General features: G+C 45.6%; 1 protein-coding gene across 2 annotated transcripts in view; it reads left to right on the plus strand.

Annotated features, from left to right (window-relative positions):
- The first annotated feature begins 12,159 nt into the window (after positions 1-12,159).
- The window catches only part of MCOLN2 (mucolipin TRP cation channel 2), a 34,002-nt gene continuing 30,413 nt past the window's right edge, over positions 12,160-15,748 (plus strand). The window contains exon 1 of one of the 2 annotated variants that reach the window (XM_084848227.1): positions 12,160-12,533. In XM_084848227.1, coding sequence (XP_084704353.1) covers positions 12,388-12,533 — 146 coding nt within the window. In that variant the 5' untranslated portion in view covers positions 12,160-12,387. Of the gene's footprint in view, positions 12,534-15,545; positions 15,678-15,748 lie in introns of those variants that run through there. The other variant, XM_084848226.1, reaches the window with a different exon arrangement.

The raw sequence follows: 15,748 nt of genomic DNA on the forward strand, positions 1-15,748 counted from the left end.
CTGCACAACCTGCGATCAGTTCCTTTGTAGGTTGTGCAGCGTGACATGTAGGGATGTGTGAACCGACTCCCATCTGGGTTCTCCGGGCGTCCGCCCAGCCCCTGTCCTTGCTCATTGGTCCCTGGACCACGCTTGAACCCCTCCTGCACTCAGAGAGCAGCCTGCATTCACCTCAGCAAATATTCACACATATTTGCATATGTGCGAAAATGCGCATTTTCTGGATGCGCATATTTGTGTATGTGCAAAAATGTACATTTTTGTGAAAATGCATGTTTTTGTGAAATGTGCATTTTCACACATACACAAATATGCGCATTTTTGCAGCCACCGTTTTATTTCTCAAAAAATGGCGACCATGAATGTCGACGAGTCCGCCAGGCTGAGCGCTGGCTGTTTGCTGAGTGCGGGCAGAGGACGAGCGGGGGCAGGGGCTTGGTGAACAGGCCTCGGGTGTGGGCAGGGGCAGTTCCGCCGGAGTCCCAGACGAATCGGGTGCCTGGGCCATCCCTAGTGACATGCGAACTCATACAACTGGGTGGTTTAGTCCCTAAACAAACCAGCAGTTCGGGCTTGCAGGTCACACAGCACAATGTACAAAGTTGATGATCGTGGTTGTATGGTAAGGTAGAAGAGGCAGGCATGCTGCAGCAGGCAGCACACCCACTTGTGCATGACAATCCATCGGTTTTTAAATTGATGGGTTGTTGTCATATGTAAACAGGGCCATAGTTAGTTCCCATTTTTATGTTACCATGTTATGTTGTGCAGAAGCATTATGTAGGGTTTGTTTGTTTTTTTAGTGTTATGTATTTGTCAAAAGCTGTAAATAGTCTACAGATATGTTCACCTGGCTGTACATACATCTGGTGATGTTAAAAGTCTCTCAATGCACCCCAAAGAGAATATTCACACCCCATTACAGCAGACAGAATCCTTGTACACAACTGAAGCAGAACATGCAAGGACGTTGACTGAATGGAGGGGTTCTTGTGTGGGACCACAACAATGCTCCTCTGTAGGCACCACAGCAATATTTTGGCAAGAACTAGAAATGTGGATCAAACCCAACAGAAACTGTTTATAGCCATAATCAAGGAAATTATCAAATGTGCAGTGCAATCATAAAGCAGCAGGTTTACTAAGAAACAAATCTTGAGTTCAGTGAGACCTTATGTCTGAGTGATTATGATTAGGACTGAGTTTTATAAAGTAAGCAGTCTTGATTTTTTCTTTAGTCCTATTTTTTTAATAGAAATTTGAACCAAATCCAGCCCACCTGGGGTCCCAATCCAGCTACCTGGGGTTCCCTAGTTGGCCTTGTCCCCCGACTGCCAAATCTTTGGTGTTTTCTGGGCTTTTTTGGAGTTTTTTCTCCATTCTAAAAGGTTGAAACGACTTCTAAGGCTTTGGTACTGGCAGTAAGAGCTTTAAGCTAATGGTATATTTGGTCTTGCTCCTTTCACCTTTGGTTCCACCCGCCACTGTAAAGCGGCCCTTGAAAGCTGCTCTGAAATTGAATTTGGCCCTTGGGCTGAAAGAGGTTTGACACCTGTGCTACAGGCAGATAACATATCTAACTTCTTTCCTCCTTTTAGGTCTTATTGAGAATATGGTCAGGAATTCTTGAATTTACTTGGAGTTTCTAGAACTGCACATTCAACACAGATCCGTAACTAAATAGTCACAGAGGAAACTCCTCCTATACATGAAGCATAATGTTCTCAGTAAAGTTCTTGCAGCATCCATCAACTTTGACTCTTCTTTATCAGCAGAGTTCTAGCTGTCTTATAATGCCCATGTTAGAATTGCTGCGGAAAGGAAAGCAGTTTATGTTAGTGGCATTACTGGATACTAGCATATACTATCATAGCCCTACAGGCACAATGTGTGGACGACTGTCTACTTAATGAGCACACTGCTTTTTCCAAAGGTGCTTGGCTTCCTTCTAGTTCTTTGTACAAATCCACATAAGCTGTAAAGACAGTGGTCTGATTTGATGTTGTGATGGGTCAAGGTCAAAGTAAGAGTACAAATAGCTTCAAAACGTATAAAAACCTTAATTAGCTGCCACCATTCTGATATGTAAACAGGTATCTCTAGTTATGTCATCAAAACCTTTTATAAAAGAACTCCATATTTAGGGGCTGTTCAAGCAATAGTCTGGGCAGGTTGAGTGGAAAGACCCCAGGCAAAGAAGTTTAACTCAAAAAGTCTAAAATGTGTTTGAAAAAAATTGTTTACATGGTATTAAAAGTAAAAAGAAAATATTGAAAAGTACCTGCGAACACAACACAATTCACGCTTCCTACACATCTGGCCTATGGCAATGTCTGACCCAGTGGGTCCTCAGGTACATACTTGTTTTCCAGAAAATAGCCCTTTGTTTAACCCCTCCTTAAAGACTGGCTGTGTTTGGACAACTGCAGGGGCGAAATAAGCCATCATGGCTTCTTCCCCTTTACGCGAACATTATTGCCCACGATACAGCGCAGGGTGCCATGTTGTCCGAACCCAGCAGAGGTGGCTTCTTACCAATGCCACAACCCCTACTACAGGCCGTGGGCTGTAGCATGGGTAAGCCACTCCCACAGCAAACCATGCCCAGGTCAGACAACACAGCAACCTGTGTTGCATCGTGGGTAATTATGCAAATCGCAGTTGCACATGCGGGGGTAGGGGAAGAAGCCACAATGGCTTCTTTCCTGCCTGGGATCATCCAAACCCAGTAATGTCAAACACATGTCTCAGTCAACAGAGCAGGAAATCAAATTACCCTATGATAAACCACACTCACACCTGGGTACTCTGCAGTCCAGAGAGTTGTCTCTCGGGTACAGAACAGCTCTCAGTTATTTAATGGGACTGAAAACTGTTTTAATCATTGCTTGAGTAGAGTTTAACCAGTGACAATGAGAACTGGACCAATAAGGGAAAAGATTGGTGGGAGATTCAGGAGAGATAAAAGGAAGTACTTCTTCACACAGTGCATAGTTAAACTATGGAATTTGCTACCAGAGGAAGTAGTGATGGCCAGAAGTTTGGATGGTTTTAAAAGGGGGTTAGACAAATTCCTGGAGGAAAAGGCTATCAATGGCTACTAGTCTTGATGGCTATGTGGTACCTCCAGTACCAGTGAGCCTGTGTACACCAGTTGCTGGGGAACATGGGTGGGGGGGTGCTGTTGCGCTCATGCCCTGCTTGTGGGGTCCTGGTCAACAGCTGGTTGGCCACTGTGTGAACAGAATGCTGGACTGGATGGACCCTTGGTCTGATCCAGCATGGCTCTTCTTACATTCTTAAGGGTGCGATCCTATTCAGATAGGCGGCCGCCTCCGAACTTGGAGGTAACCGCCTATCCAATGCAGGGCAGGAAAAGCACGGAGGGGATTGTTCCCTCCACGCTTCTCCTGCCCTGCATTTTCGGCTAGACAGCTGATTGCGGCTGTCTAGCCCCGGGAGGGCAGAGCGGGGGAAGAGGCTGCTGTATGACACATTGGATGTGTCGTACAGGCATTTCCGCCCTCCCCACTCCCTGGGAACACCCCTTTTCGGCCACTCCGTGCTCTTCTTGCGAGTGCGAGCACGAGGCTGTTCTGCGCTGCTTCCAAGGCAGCATGGAAGTGTGGGGAGGTCAGTTCTCCAGGAACCAACCTCAGAGTGTGGGCTCCGAGGTCGGTTCCCGGAAAACCAGATATCCTATGGCCATCTAGCCGCTGTCTAGCGGCCATAGGATTGCTCCCTCCATGTAGAAATTACCTTCCTTTATGCTAATACATGCCTCACCTGTCAGTGTGACCTGCAGTTCATCTTAAACACTGGAATGAATTAGCATGAATTAGCAGTAGCCATAAGCTGCTTTAGTCTTGTATTGTTTTTGTTTTGTTTTATTGATTAAATAACATAAGGGGGAGGAATGGGGGATCTTGTAGTAGGGTTTGCTGCTGAATGCCAGACTTGCACATGAACTGACACACATGTCCAAGCAAAGAAGCAGTTGGAAAATGGGACTTCCCAAGCTTTAGAACAGCCATGCTGGCTGGGGGATGCTGGGAGTTGTAGTCCAGCACATCTGTAGGGCACCAGGTTGGGGAAGGCTGCTTTAGGAACATGGGAGTCTGGTCAAGTTGGTTGATCAAACTTTATAGAAATCTAGCCAATTTCCCACACGGATGCTCAGTATCCCAGTGTGGTTCAAGCAAAGCTTTAGTGGCTGACATGATTTGGTATTCCTCCGATGCCAGTATTGAAACTCACTGGAAAAGGGTGAGCCATCCTGGGTTTTCACATCTCTTATCACAATGCTAAATGAGGTGGGAAGAGATGTGTACACTAATAAATGGAAGGCCTAATATGTCATTGCAAATCTAGTGTAGTGTTCAAATCAGTGTATTTCTTAATCCTTTATATTAAACAAGTGCAGACTGCTTACAATAACATAGGAATGGACAGCACATAGTACTACTCGCTCATTCAGTTTTTCCCCAGCAACTTGTGTTAGAATTGTTAAGAAGTAGTTTAAAACCTTTATCTGGAACTTGACTTTTCTAGATGCCTTATTTGCTATACTGTATTTACTTGGAAAGCAAGTGTGAAAAATAAAGGAAATCTATTTTTTCGACTTTTCAAAATTTGAGCTGTAAAAGCAGCAATCATGTCAGAGTACTAAATAAGCAGCAAGATGTTTTTATATACTGTGTACAAACTTTGGAAAACATTAAGTATGTACTGTTTGTTCACATTTTGTAGGGAGATGCTATAGTAAATACTGTAGTACATTATATTAAACTTTGAAGTTAATATTGACATTAAGAATAATTTTTTGTTTAACCAGTACTTTCTTATTGCTACCTTCTTGTAATTTTGGAAAGGATTTAATATTGTGGTGTAGCTGAAATGGGTGTATCTGAGTTTGGAGCTAGAGAAAGGTCTCCAATTAAAAGGAAGTATAAGCATAAAATTGCAGGTTTGGATGATTGCAAAGGACATCTAGTTCCACCTTACACCAAAATCCTTTATGCCTGTCATCCAGATTACAGTCTACTACCTCAACTAAACAGCAGTCATGAACAAGATGGACCACATGATATTTATGGTAGAAGGGAGAAGTAACACAAACAACTGCTGAATCGTGCAGTCAGAGGGAATTCAGATGTGCCATCCTATTTGAAGGGGGAAAGATACAAGAGACTCCAGGCAAATCCAGCCAAGGAATCTTGGATAGCAGGGCTTGAACCCAAGAGAGGTGGCCTTAAGACACCCACTGTTGGTTAGTTAGAACGGTCAATACAGCAGGCTAGATGGACCATTCTCTTTTGAGCAAAGTGCAAAACAGCAGCTCAGTAAGACAGACACAGAATTGCGGAACAAGGTGCCTCTGAGCATATGGTCAGATGAGGAATTTGTTTTCAGTACCAGAACTGCAGCTCACACCCAAATCTACTCGTTTTCCCCCAAGCATTTTTTATTTCAGAAGCCTAATTTCAGAGGGAAAAAGTATTTTCCTTGTCACTATCGTTAAAGCATAAACTGCAAATCACCTGGAGATCTCCCAGTAGGTCCCCTTCTATCATCTGTCTGCCCAGTTTTAATCTCAGGTCTAACCATTCCAAGTTCCTTCTCTGATGGCCTGGAGGCAATCAGCTGACCCAGGGTGCTTCCAGATGAGGCTTTTATTGTGCAATCACCCTGCCTCCTTCATGGAATTTTACTGGGGTCCTCCAGAAGATGGTATATTCCATTTATAACCTTTCTGTTTTCTTCCGCCTTTTTTCGTATCAATGAAAACCTGTTCAGGAGGGAAAAACGAATAGCTCCCCGAGGTCTTTTGATTAGTAGCGCTGGGAGCTGTCCATCTAGAAGCCCCTTGGTCTAGAGATTAGGATTTGGTGCTCTCACCATTAATTCGATGGTCTTACTTTGTATACTGAAAACCTACAATAAGAAAGGGTTACTTTTGGTCTCTTACCGGGAAGATGGCTTTGCCTGCATGAAGGAATGTGGTCAAACGTAACTTATTAACCTACCTACCTAACTTTGACTACTTATGTAGTTATTCATATCTATCTATCCATCCATCCATCCATCCATCCATCTACCTACCTATCTATCCATCTATCTATCCATCCATCTATAGAATTATATATGTACACACACACATTGATATAGAAACATAGATATAAATATAGATATATATAAATGAAATATGAAGCAAGTCATATCTGCAAATATAATTTGTAGCTAAAGTATAACTAACAGTGCAATCCTACACATGTCTACTCAGAAGTAAGTCCCATTACATTAATTAAGTATTGGATTGCAGCCTAAAACATTTAATTTTGACCAATTAAATAAATATGAATATATCTAAATTTAAATCCATATATATCTATAGAAATATATATGCGCGCGCACACACACACACACAGATATAGATATAAATACACAGATATAAATATATATATGAATATCTAAGGGTGCAATCCGCATGCTGGGAGTTATAGGACTTTTTTCCCCATTGCAACATGCATTGGACTGCACCTTAAATGAAATAAAAGGCAATGTACATTTTCACTCAGAAGTAAATCCCATTGAGTTCCGTGGGGCTTTCTCCCAGGTAAGTCAGTATAGGGTTGCAGCCTAAGTAAAACAGTGACTATATATAAGGGGAGTAGGAAGGACATCTTCTATGCAAATATAATGTATGAGCTAAATGAACTGTACGGTTCTCTCTCAACGTTGAGCTCACAGTAAACTGACTTCCAGGTCCAAAATGGAAAGACTAAAGTCCAGGCAAAATTTCCCTTTGTGGATCCTTTCCCCATTTTGACAAGAGTCTTGTGGCACCTTAAAGACTAACAAATGTGTTCTGGCATCAGCAGTTGTGGAGCAGAGTCAATTTCATCAAAGGCCTGAACTGTTATCAGAGGCATCTGATGAAGCGGGCTCTAGTCCACAAAAGCTTATGCCAGAATAAATGTGTTAGGCTTGGATCCAGGATCTGCCTTCTATGGATGAAGGGCTCCGCTCATGGGAGGTGCCTACCCTCTCTCACCCTGCACCACATCTCGCCCCATTGAGCAGGGTCCCCTGGCCCTCCATGTAGCTTCTTCAGGGGGTGAGGGGCTTGTCTGAGAAAGGACGAGGGGAGGCTGGTTCCATCAGCCCAGTTGAACGCACCCAAATTGGGACCCAACCCTTCAACTTTAAAGTGCCACAAGACCCTTTGGGAGTGGTGGGGAGGTGGGGGGCATGGCTGTGCTGCAATAGAATAAAACAGAGAACCCTCTGGAAATCTAAAAGACACGACACAAAAAGGAAATGGGGTTGTGCCTGTAAATACAATTAGTAGCGAACTATCAGTCTAACTCATTCAAAATATAGGACCAGACTAAGTGAACCAAGTAGGTAAATATATAAAAAATAACCATAATAAGCCACTAATCTCTCCAACTTCACCAACACCTCAGTCAGAAAATTGCTAACTGTTAACAGGGGGGTAATAATGCCAACCTACTTCACAGGGGTGCTATAAGAATCAAGGTAATGGTGTCCAAGAAGTGCTCAGCGAACTCCTCTGCATTGTGATTCCTTCTTGTATCCCTGCATGATCGGCCATGAAGGGGCCTTGAGCTTTTGGCGAGATGTGTTTTCTAAATGACTCTGCCAAGTAACTCACCTGATCCTTGCAGGTCATTTCATGGAAAATAGAAATCAGCTTGGTCTTAAGGTTCTCCTCCTTAAAATGGTTAGCAATTTGGATTGGACCAGCTTCCCCAGGCTCTGAGGAGGAAAGATAGAGAAAGGAAGGGGGAAACAGACAACTGATAACTCTGGGTTGCCATTGAAAGAGACTAGGCCTCTGGCAAATATTGCAAATGTCCCTTGGACTGCACACTCTGGCCTCATCCACTGGCTATAGGACCAGGGGCCACTGAGAGGCTGCACCCCTGCCTCTCAGAAAGAATGCCATGGCCAGGGGGAGACCAACCTGGCTCCACACATCGTCCAGGGAGGGAACAGCTGCAGGGATATCTTTGTTTTGCCTTTCCTTACCAGAAAGAACACCTATAAGAACTTTGAAATGAAGTGTTGCCCGAGTTTTGCTTTTGTTTTTTCCCCTCCTCCCTCCCAATCCCTTTTCCTTTTGTGTCATGTCTTTTAGAGTGTAAGGTTGAGGACGGGGACTGTCTCATTATTAATCTTTGTAAGCTGCACTGGGAGCCTTGTTTGGCTGAAGAGTGGGGTAAAAAAACTGCAAACAAATAAAGAATAAAGGGGCCCATCCGAGCAGCAACAGCTTAGTGACATCAGCCACAACTAAGAGCATTGTTGAGCAAGCATCATTGTGTCTTGATACAGCTGATATGCATTTACTGTAAAAGTATATCCTGCTTTTCCACTACAACAGTCCACCAGGTAGTTGGCCAATGCCTAGTTCAATAAGGGAGCAATCCTATTTAGACAAGTGGCCGCCTCCAAACTCAGAGGCGACCACCTATCCAAAGTAGGGCAGGAGAAGCATGGAGGGGATTGTTCCCTCCACACTTCTCCTGCCCTTCTTTTTCAGCTAGACTGCCGATTGCGGCTGTCTAGCCACAGGGGCACGGAGCAGGGAAGGAGGCTGCTGTGTGATACATAGGATGTGTTGTACAGACAGTTATGCTTTCCAGCCCCTCCACGCTCCTCTTGTGAGTGCGGAAGACGGGGCTGTTTCACGCTGCCTCTGAGGCAGCACGGAAGTGGGGGGAAGTCGGTTCCCAGAAAACAATGTATCCTATGGCCGTCTAGCCACTGTCTAGGAGCCATCGCATTGCTCCCTCCAGTTCCCAGCAGTAAATAATAAGGAATTTTATCTGGCTTGCTGATAGAAGTTGCCTCACAAGCCAAAGCTACAGATGTTAGGAGGCTGGCATTGTTTGTGTGGGGTGACCTTACCTAAAGGACCCGCAGAGAGAGTTGTTAGGAAGAGGCAACCTTCACACACAGGGGCATCCTCACATGGGGACCACATCTTGATCAAAGCTGGACTATCACAGCCAAAGCCAGGGACAGCTGACACTTAGGAATCCCAGTTAACCTAAATGCTGTCTAAACATCTTGCCTCTTTGTTCTTAAGAGCATGAACATGTCTGCTGTTGGTATCAGTTTCTGCTCTGAAATTCCTGCACGCAGAGAAAACTTTGTCTCATCTCCCTGCCCAAATGTATGGTGCCCCATGTGGGAGATTCATACTGCAGACCTACGGTGATGTACAGTATTTGCCTCTTCCCTAGGAACTATAATTCTAGGGGCACGGGGGGCGGGGGGACATGGATGGACAGACATCTCTACGTAGATCAAATAAGCCTTCCCTGAGAAATGTCAAGGAAAACGTAAAAAGGCCAAGTGAGCTGTGGTGGGTGGGCTGAGTATCCAAGTCTTCCAAACGCTTTTATTTATGACCTTTACAAAGAAGCTACAGTAACACATAATTACATTTGTTCTCCTAGTTGGTAAATGGCTTTGCCCACATGAAGGAAAACAGTCAAATGTAAAATATTAACCTACCTATCTAGCCTCTCTATCTAAATTACTAAGGGTGCAACCCTATGAACGTTTAGACAGAAAAAAAAGTCCTTTAGCAACCAGCTTCTCCAGCGAGTGTAACTTTTTTCTGTCTAAACATGCATAGGATTGCTCCTGCCTACTCTTAAATAGCACTATCAATATATAAATGAAACATAAAGCAAATCCTATCTGTAAATATAATGCTTAGCTAAACTATGAATCTAAATAGCTAACACATCGATACATATAAACAGATTAAACAATTATATAAATATTTCAAAAACAACCATCTCTGGATTGGATCCAAATTCACACTGGACCAACTGCTCCGACAAAAGTGGATTTCCACGCCCCCTCCTTTTCACAGCAGTCCTTCAGCCCGCTGAAAATACTACACAGAGAATCAGGAGACCCTGCTGAATGAGGTGAGCTGTGATCTGGGGGTGGGGAATCCCCCAAAATTGGGCTGAGGGACTTTCCAGAGCTGAAGACAGATCCGGGTCCAAGCCTCTGTCACCCACGGTGCTCCTCAACTGTACTAACAGCTGTTAGATACAAAAAGACACAACGGAGATGATGGCATCATTTGGAACTCAGAGCATTGTTGAATAAGCATCTCCGTGACCTCAGAGGCATTATGCATTTCCTCATGTTAAAGGTATATCCCACTTTCCCACTGAAACAGTCTGCCTGCAAGGCAGCATACAAACCTGAATTCAAAATCACAGGATGAGACCGTAAATAATTTTGGCTGGCTTGATGCTAGGCTGGTGGTTGCCTCCAAAAAGGTCAGCCAAGATATTTTGCTGCCAGAGCAGTGAAGGATCCCACCTGTCCCCATAAAAGGAAAGGTGCACAAAGCCAGACAAGTTATACTGGCACCTGAGGCAGAAAATCCTACAAGTGCCTCTTCCCCTCCCTGGGAGTAAAGATACTACAACAACAACAACAACAGGTCCTGAAACACACCAAACAGCTGCCTGAGGCAGCTTCCCCAACCTGGTGCCCTCCAGATGGTTTGGACTGCAACTCCCACCAGCCCCAGCCAGCATGGCCAATGGTCAGGAATGCTGGGAGTTGTAGTCCAAAACATCTGGAGGGCAACAGGTTGGGGAAAGCTGCTCTATGTAATGACACAGCTGCCAGCCCAGTACCAAAGGAAGAGGAGTTAGGGATTGGGAGGGAGAAGGTTTGCCCTCATCAACAAGACAAGAACTGAGTGGTAGAAGAAAGAGTGGGTGGGTGGGTGGAATTTGTGCTTTACAGGGGCAACTTTACAATGGGATCAAGTGTTAAGATCAGAGTGTCACAACCAAAACTGAGGGGAACTAAATCATTGTCCTCCCAGTTAAACTAATAGCTGTGGAAACTTCCTGTGTCTATTTTCTATAGAGCAATAATATCCAGAGGGATCTGTTTTACAGGATTCTCTGTGAAAAAAGCATGAGGATCCATGTCATGGATCCACATTTTTGGGCTGTGGAGGTGCCCATGAATACCAGATTCGTTATTTTTATGGTTCAGTCCATGGAGGCAGACGTGCTCTGTGATGTGATGGTGGTTTCGGATATTTTTCTTGTAAGAATCATGAGAATCTGTGCCTTGGATCCATGTTTTTATGCTGTGGAGGCACCCATGAGTGGCATATCCATGATTTTTATGGTTCAGTTCATGAAGGCAGATGTGCACTGTGATTTGATTGTGGTTGGGTGTGTGTGTGTCCCCTTTAAAAATCATATGAAATCAAGAGGATCTCTGCCTCAGAGCCATGTTTTTGCACCATGACAGCACCAATAAGCACTGGAGCCATAATTTTTATGGTTCAGTGCTTGGAGGCAGATGTGCTCCGTGCTTGGATGGTGGATTTTGGGGTGTCCCCTTTAGAAATCATGTGAAGTCATCAGGAACCTTTTTTTATTTAATGGATCCCACTTTTACCCAGTCCCTTATTTTGGCACCTCAGATAGACAATCCCGCAAACATTTCTTCCTCCTCCTGGCCAGTAAAACAAACAAACAAAAATCAAATAACTAACCATTTGCAGCTGCCCTTTCATGACCCCTTCATGACTGCCTCACCCAACCTTGAAAGGTTGTCACAGAGAGGAAGGCCAGGATCTCTTCTCAGTCATCCCAGAAAGCAGGACATGGAATAATGGGCTCAAGTTACAGGAAGCCAGATTCCACATCAGGAGAAACTTCCTGACTGCTAGAGCAATACGACAGTGGAACCAGTGACCTAGGGAGGTGGTGGGCTCTCCCACGCAGGAGGCGTTCAAGACGAGGCTGGGCAGCCATCTGTCGGGGATGCTCTGACTTGGATTCCTGCCTTGAGCAGGGGGCTGGACTCGATGGCCTTGTAGGCCCCTTCCAACCCTGCTATTCTATGATTCTATCATTCTACCTCAGGAGTGGGCAGCTCGCGCCCCGACCATTAGCGTCTACCTACTGGTAGGGCCGGCCCCAAACGGTGTCCTCCTTGGCCGCGCAGGGCAGAGAAAAGAAGACAAACCCCAAACAGGCAGCAAACAACACGCGCTCACTTTGGTTGCAGCAACTGCCGTGCGCGCCTTTGCGTCTTTAAAACGAAACGCAGCGGCTGCCGGCTCTTGAGAGAGAGCAGTCGGGTGCGGGGGAGAGTGTCCGGCGCCGTTCTGTTCCCGCTCGCAAAGGCAGCTGCAGCCTGGCGAGGAAGGACAGAGTGGGCTGCTGTCGCCGCTGCAGGTTCCCGCTCGCCGGCTGGCGGCGGCGTCTGCCGCTCTGTCTCCTGAAGCGCGTCCGTCGAAGCTCCACGTGACCCCAGCGCCGGCGAGGCTTTCGCCGGGCTTCGCTCCTCTCCATGCGTCCCGCGCCCCTTACAGAGTTTGTAGCCCGAGGCAGAGCTGGAGGAAGAGGGATAGATAGAGGCGGCGGCCGCAGCAAGCCGCGCCATCCCGGCACCATGGCCCTGAGGTACCTGGGCAAGGGAAGGGCACTGGTGACCAGGTGAGTGGGGGCAGAAGGTAAAGGAAAGGGGGGAATTTCCTGGAAGCTCCCGAAAGCCCCTCTTTAAAACGTACTTCTGAGGTTGTAAGCGTTATTAATTAATTAAGGCACCTCAATTAATTAATAAATAAATAAATTTATTAATTAATTAAGGGCGCAATCCTATGCATGTTGAGACAGAGAAAAGGCCTACAACTCCCAGCATTCCCCAGCCAGCTGGCTGGGGAATGCTGGGAGTTGTAGGCCTTTTCTCTGTCTCAACATGCATAGGATTGCGCCCTAATTTGCTATACCGTCCTAATAGCCAGAGCTGCCTGGGCGAGTCATAAAACAAAATCGTATGCCCGTTTATGTGGGAATAAGCCCCTTTGAACTCAATGGGACTTCTTGAGTAGACAGGTATAGGATTGTAGTGTGAGTACTTTTAATCCTGGGTGGGTGGGTGAAAGAGAAATTATGGTTGGGATTAAAGGCTCGGTCTTTACTCCCCCCCCCCCCCCGCTCCGCACACATACATCACCACTAGCTTTCAAAACTTGTAGGCAGCTGTGTTGGTTGGTTGGTTGGTTGGTTAGGGGGGAAAGTCTGAAAGCAGCAGTAGCGTGATGCCTTAAATTGGTTCCAATAAAGGGATGATATGAAGGTACATTTTGGGTGCCTCCAGGTGAGGATTTATTGGGCGCCCTCCAGCTTTATTCCTGGAATTTTTACCGGGGTTCCAGATGCCCTCTACCGTTTGTAACCCTGCCATGTTGTCCCACTGCTTCTTCAGTCTTTTTTAATTTCTACAAAGGGTGCTTCTAGACAGAGCAGTCTCCTAGCACTACCAATCGAAAGGAATTGTGCACCTATTGTGCCCTTCTGTTCAGCTATTCTGTTTTATAGGAATTCTGCAGCTATTCTATCCTCTCTCTATATATATCTATATTTAAAGGTCCTGTAATGGCTTTTTTCTGGTAAGAGAAAGGACGGAAGAAGCAGTGGGAAATCACGTGCGGAATACAAATGGAAGACTGTGTCATCTGGACCTCCCCACTAAAATTCTGTGAACGAGACAGAAGTGCACAATAAAAGCGCCCAGAAGGACAGAATAGCTGTGCAATGTATTTTGCTTGGTAGCACTGGGAGCCCTCTGTGATCAAGTTAGAGAAACGTGTGTGGAATGTAGTGTCTCACAGCTAAAGAGCAGCGGGGGGGGGGGAGGTGTTAATTTTGTGGTTCTTTAGAACAGGGGTGCTTCCAGACAGGTGGCTTCCACAGTTGAGAGGCATTGCGCAGCTGTTTTGTCAATGGCTTTTTTCTGGTAAGAAAAAGGACGGAAGAAGCAGTGGGAAAACACAGGGTGGTTACAAATGCAAGATAATATGGACTGGACACGGACACACCCTTGTAAAATGCTGACTGAACGTACAGTTGAATCTTACTTCAACACTGGCAACTGGACAATTTCCTCACTGCATCTGCTTGCTTAGGGGATGCAGGACAGGATGCATGGCACACACCACCACCTTACCGCTGCTGCTCCCAGCATGTTGCCTTAGGCAGCTGTCTCACCCTGCCTAATAGTTGGGCCAGCCAACTCTGCATGTGTGTGTGTGGGGAGAGTTGCCCTGGGAAAATGCTGAATAAGTTCTGACTCTCAGTACTGTTAGAAACGAGAAAGCAATTTGGATAGAGCAAAGTTAGGCTACTTGCTTCAAAATGTTTGAGAGCTGGTGAATGAATCAAAATTTATAAACTTATCTGATCAGGCTGATGACGCTGGGTCTGACCTGATAAGCCTGAGGGAGAAGTTGAGACTGGTGAGAAGACATGCAAGATAGTCTTGTTTCCATGCAATATTAGCATTTGTAGAGCACTTTAGGGAGCAATCCAAACGGGGTCGGCGGCCACCTCCGAACTCAGAGGCACCTCCTGTCCAATGCAGGGCAGGAGAAGCATGGAGGGATCTTTCCTTCTGCACTTCAGCTGCCCTGCATTTGCAGCTAGACAGCCAATTTTGGCTTTTTAGCCGTGGGAAGGCAGAGTGGGGGAAGTGGCTGCCGGACAACACTTTGGATGTGTTGTGCCTGCATTTCTGCCTTCCCCACCCTGGAATACCCCATTTTTGCCACTCCATGTTCCTCATCTGAGCACGGAGTGCAGGGCTGTTCCACACAGCCTACAAGGCAGTGCGGGAGGGGGAAGGTCAGTTCTCAGGGAACCGACCTTAGAGCGTGGGCTCCAAGGTCGGTTCCCAGAAACCAATGTATTCTATGGCCGTCTAGCCGCTGACTAGTGACCATAGGAGTGCACCCTTAGAATACCAAGAAAATTATATGAAGTGTTCCAAATAAAGTAGGCATGTTACAAAGGCCAGTGTGTTGTAAGCAGGCCAGAGATGTTCAGGGATTGGACCATGGATTGTTACAAATGTAACATGCACATGCTACAAAGAAATGGGTAAAGTATCTAAAGCTTGCACATTCACCAGCACAAGATATTGCAGGTGACAGTGTTGTAGATTTGGGTTACAGGCCGCTAGTTAGGTGTCACAGATACATTTACCACCCTGAAATGTTAGGGTACAGGAGGGTGGGGGTCTCTGAAGCTGTATGGCAGGGGGATAACAGAAGAAGAAATACACAGGAACTCACAAGCTTTCAAAACAGTTTTTAAGTTTTACCTGCAATTTTGTAGCTACTTTGTGAAATGCAACCTCTGCTTAGAATCCATCCATGCTTAACTCCAACCCAGTCTACCATGCAAACTGTATTGCTGCTGCTGCAGCTCAGGACATCAGGCAGAATTAAGTACTTATTTAGGGCTTCCCAGAAGGCGCTGTTTGCTCTAACACTGAAGAGTACAGTGGGTCTTTCAGTATAATATTTTTAGTCATTAGATGTATTTGTTTGGCAACTTCTGTATTTGTTTGGCTAATACACAACCACAGAGACCTTTGGTTTCATTCATTTCCTTCTTTGGAAGGATGTTTTATAGCTGTACTGTTTGCGCAATATTACACGGCCAAATATAGTGAAAAGATTCAAGGAAACAAGAGAGATTATCGTTTCTCTTGGTGAGACCAGTTGCCGACATGCTGAAGGATTGCTCTGAGAACCCTTCTTACCCGTCTGCTAGGGCCAAGCCATATGTTACAGAACTGTAAGTATGAAAACCCTGATGGCTGGCTCCTTTGCTGTACTCAGCTTGAGGGGAGTGACCAACATACACAA

Source organism: Heloderma suspectum, chromosome 4 (genome assembly GCF_057233095.1).
Source record: "Heloderma suspectum isolate Gila_16-S chromosome 4, 16-S_ref, whole genome shotgun sequence".
NCBI lineage: Eukaryota > Metazoa > Chordata > Lepidosauria > Squamata > Helodermatidae > Heloderma > Heloderma suspectum.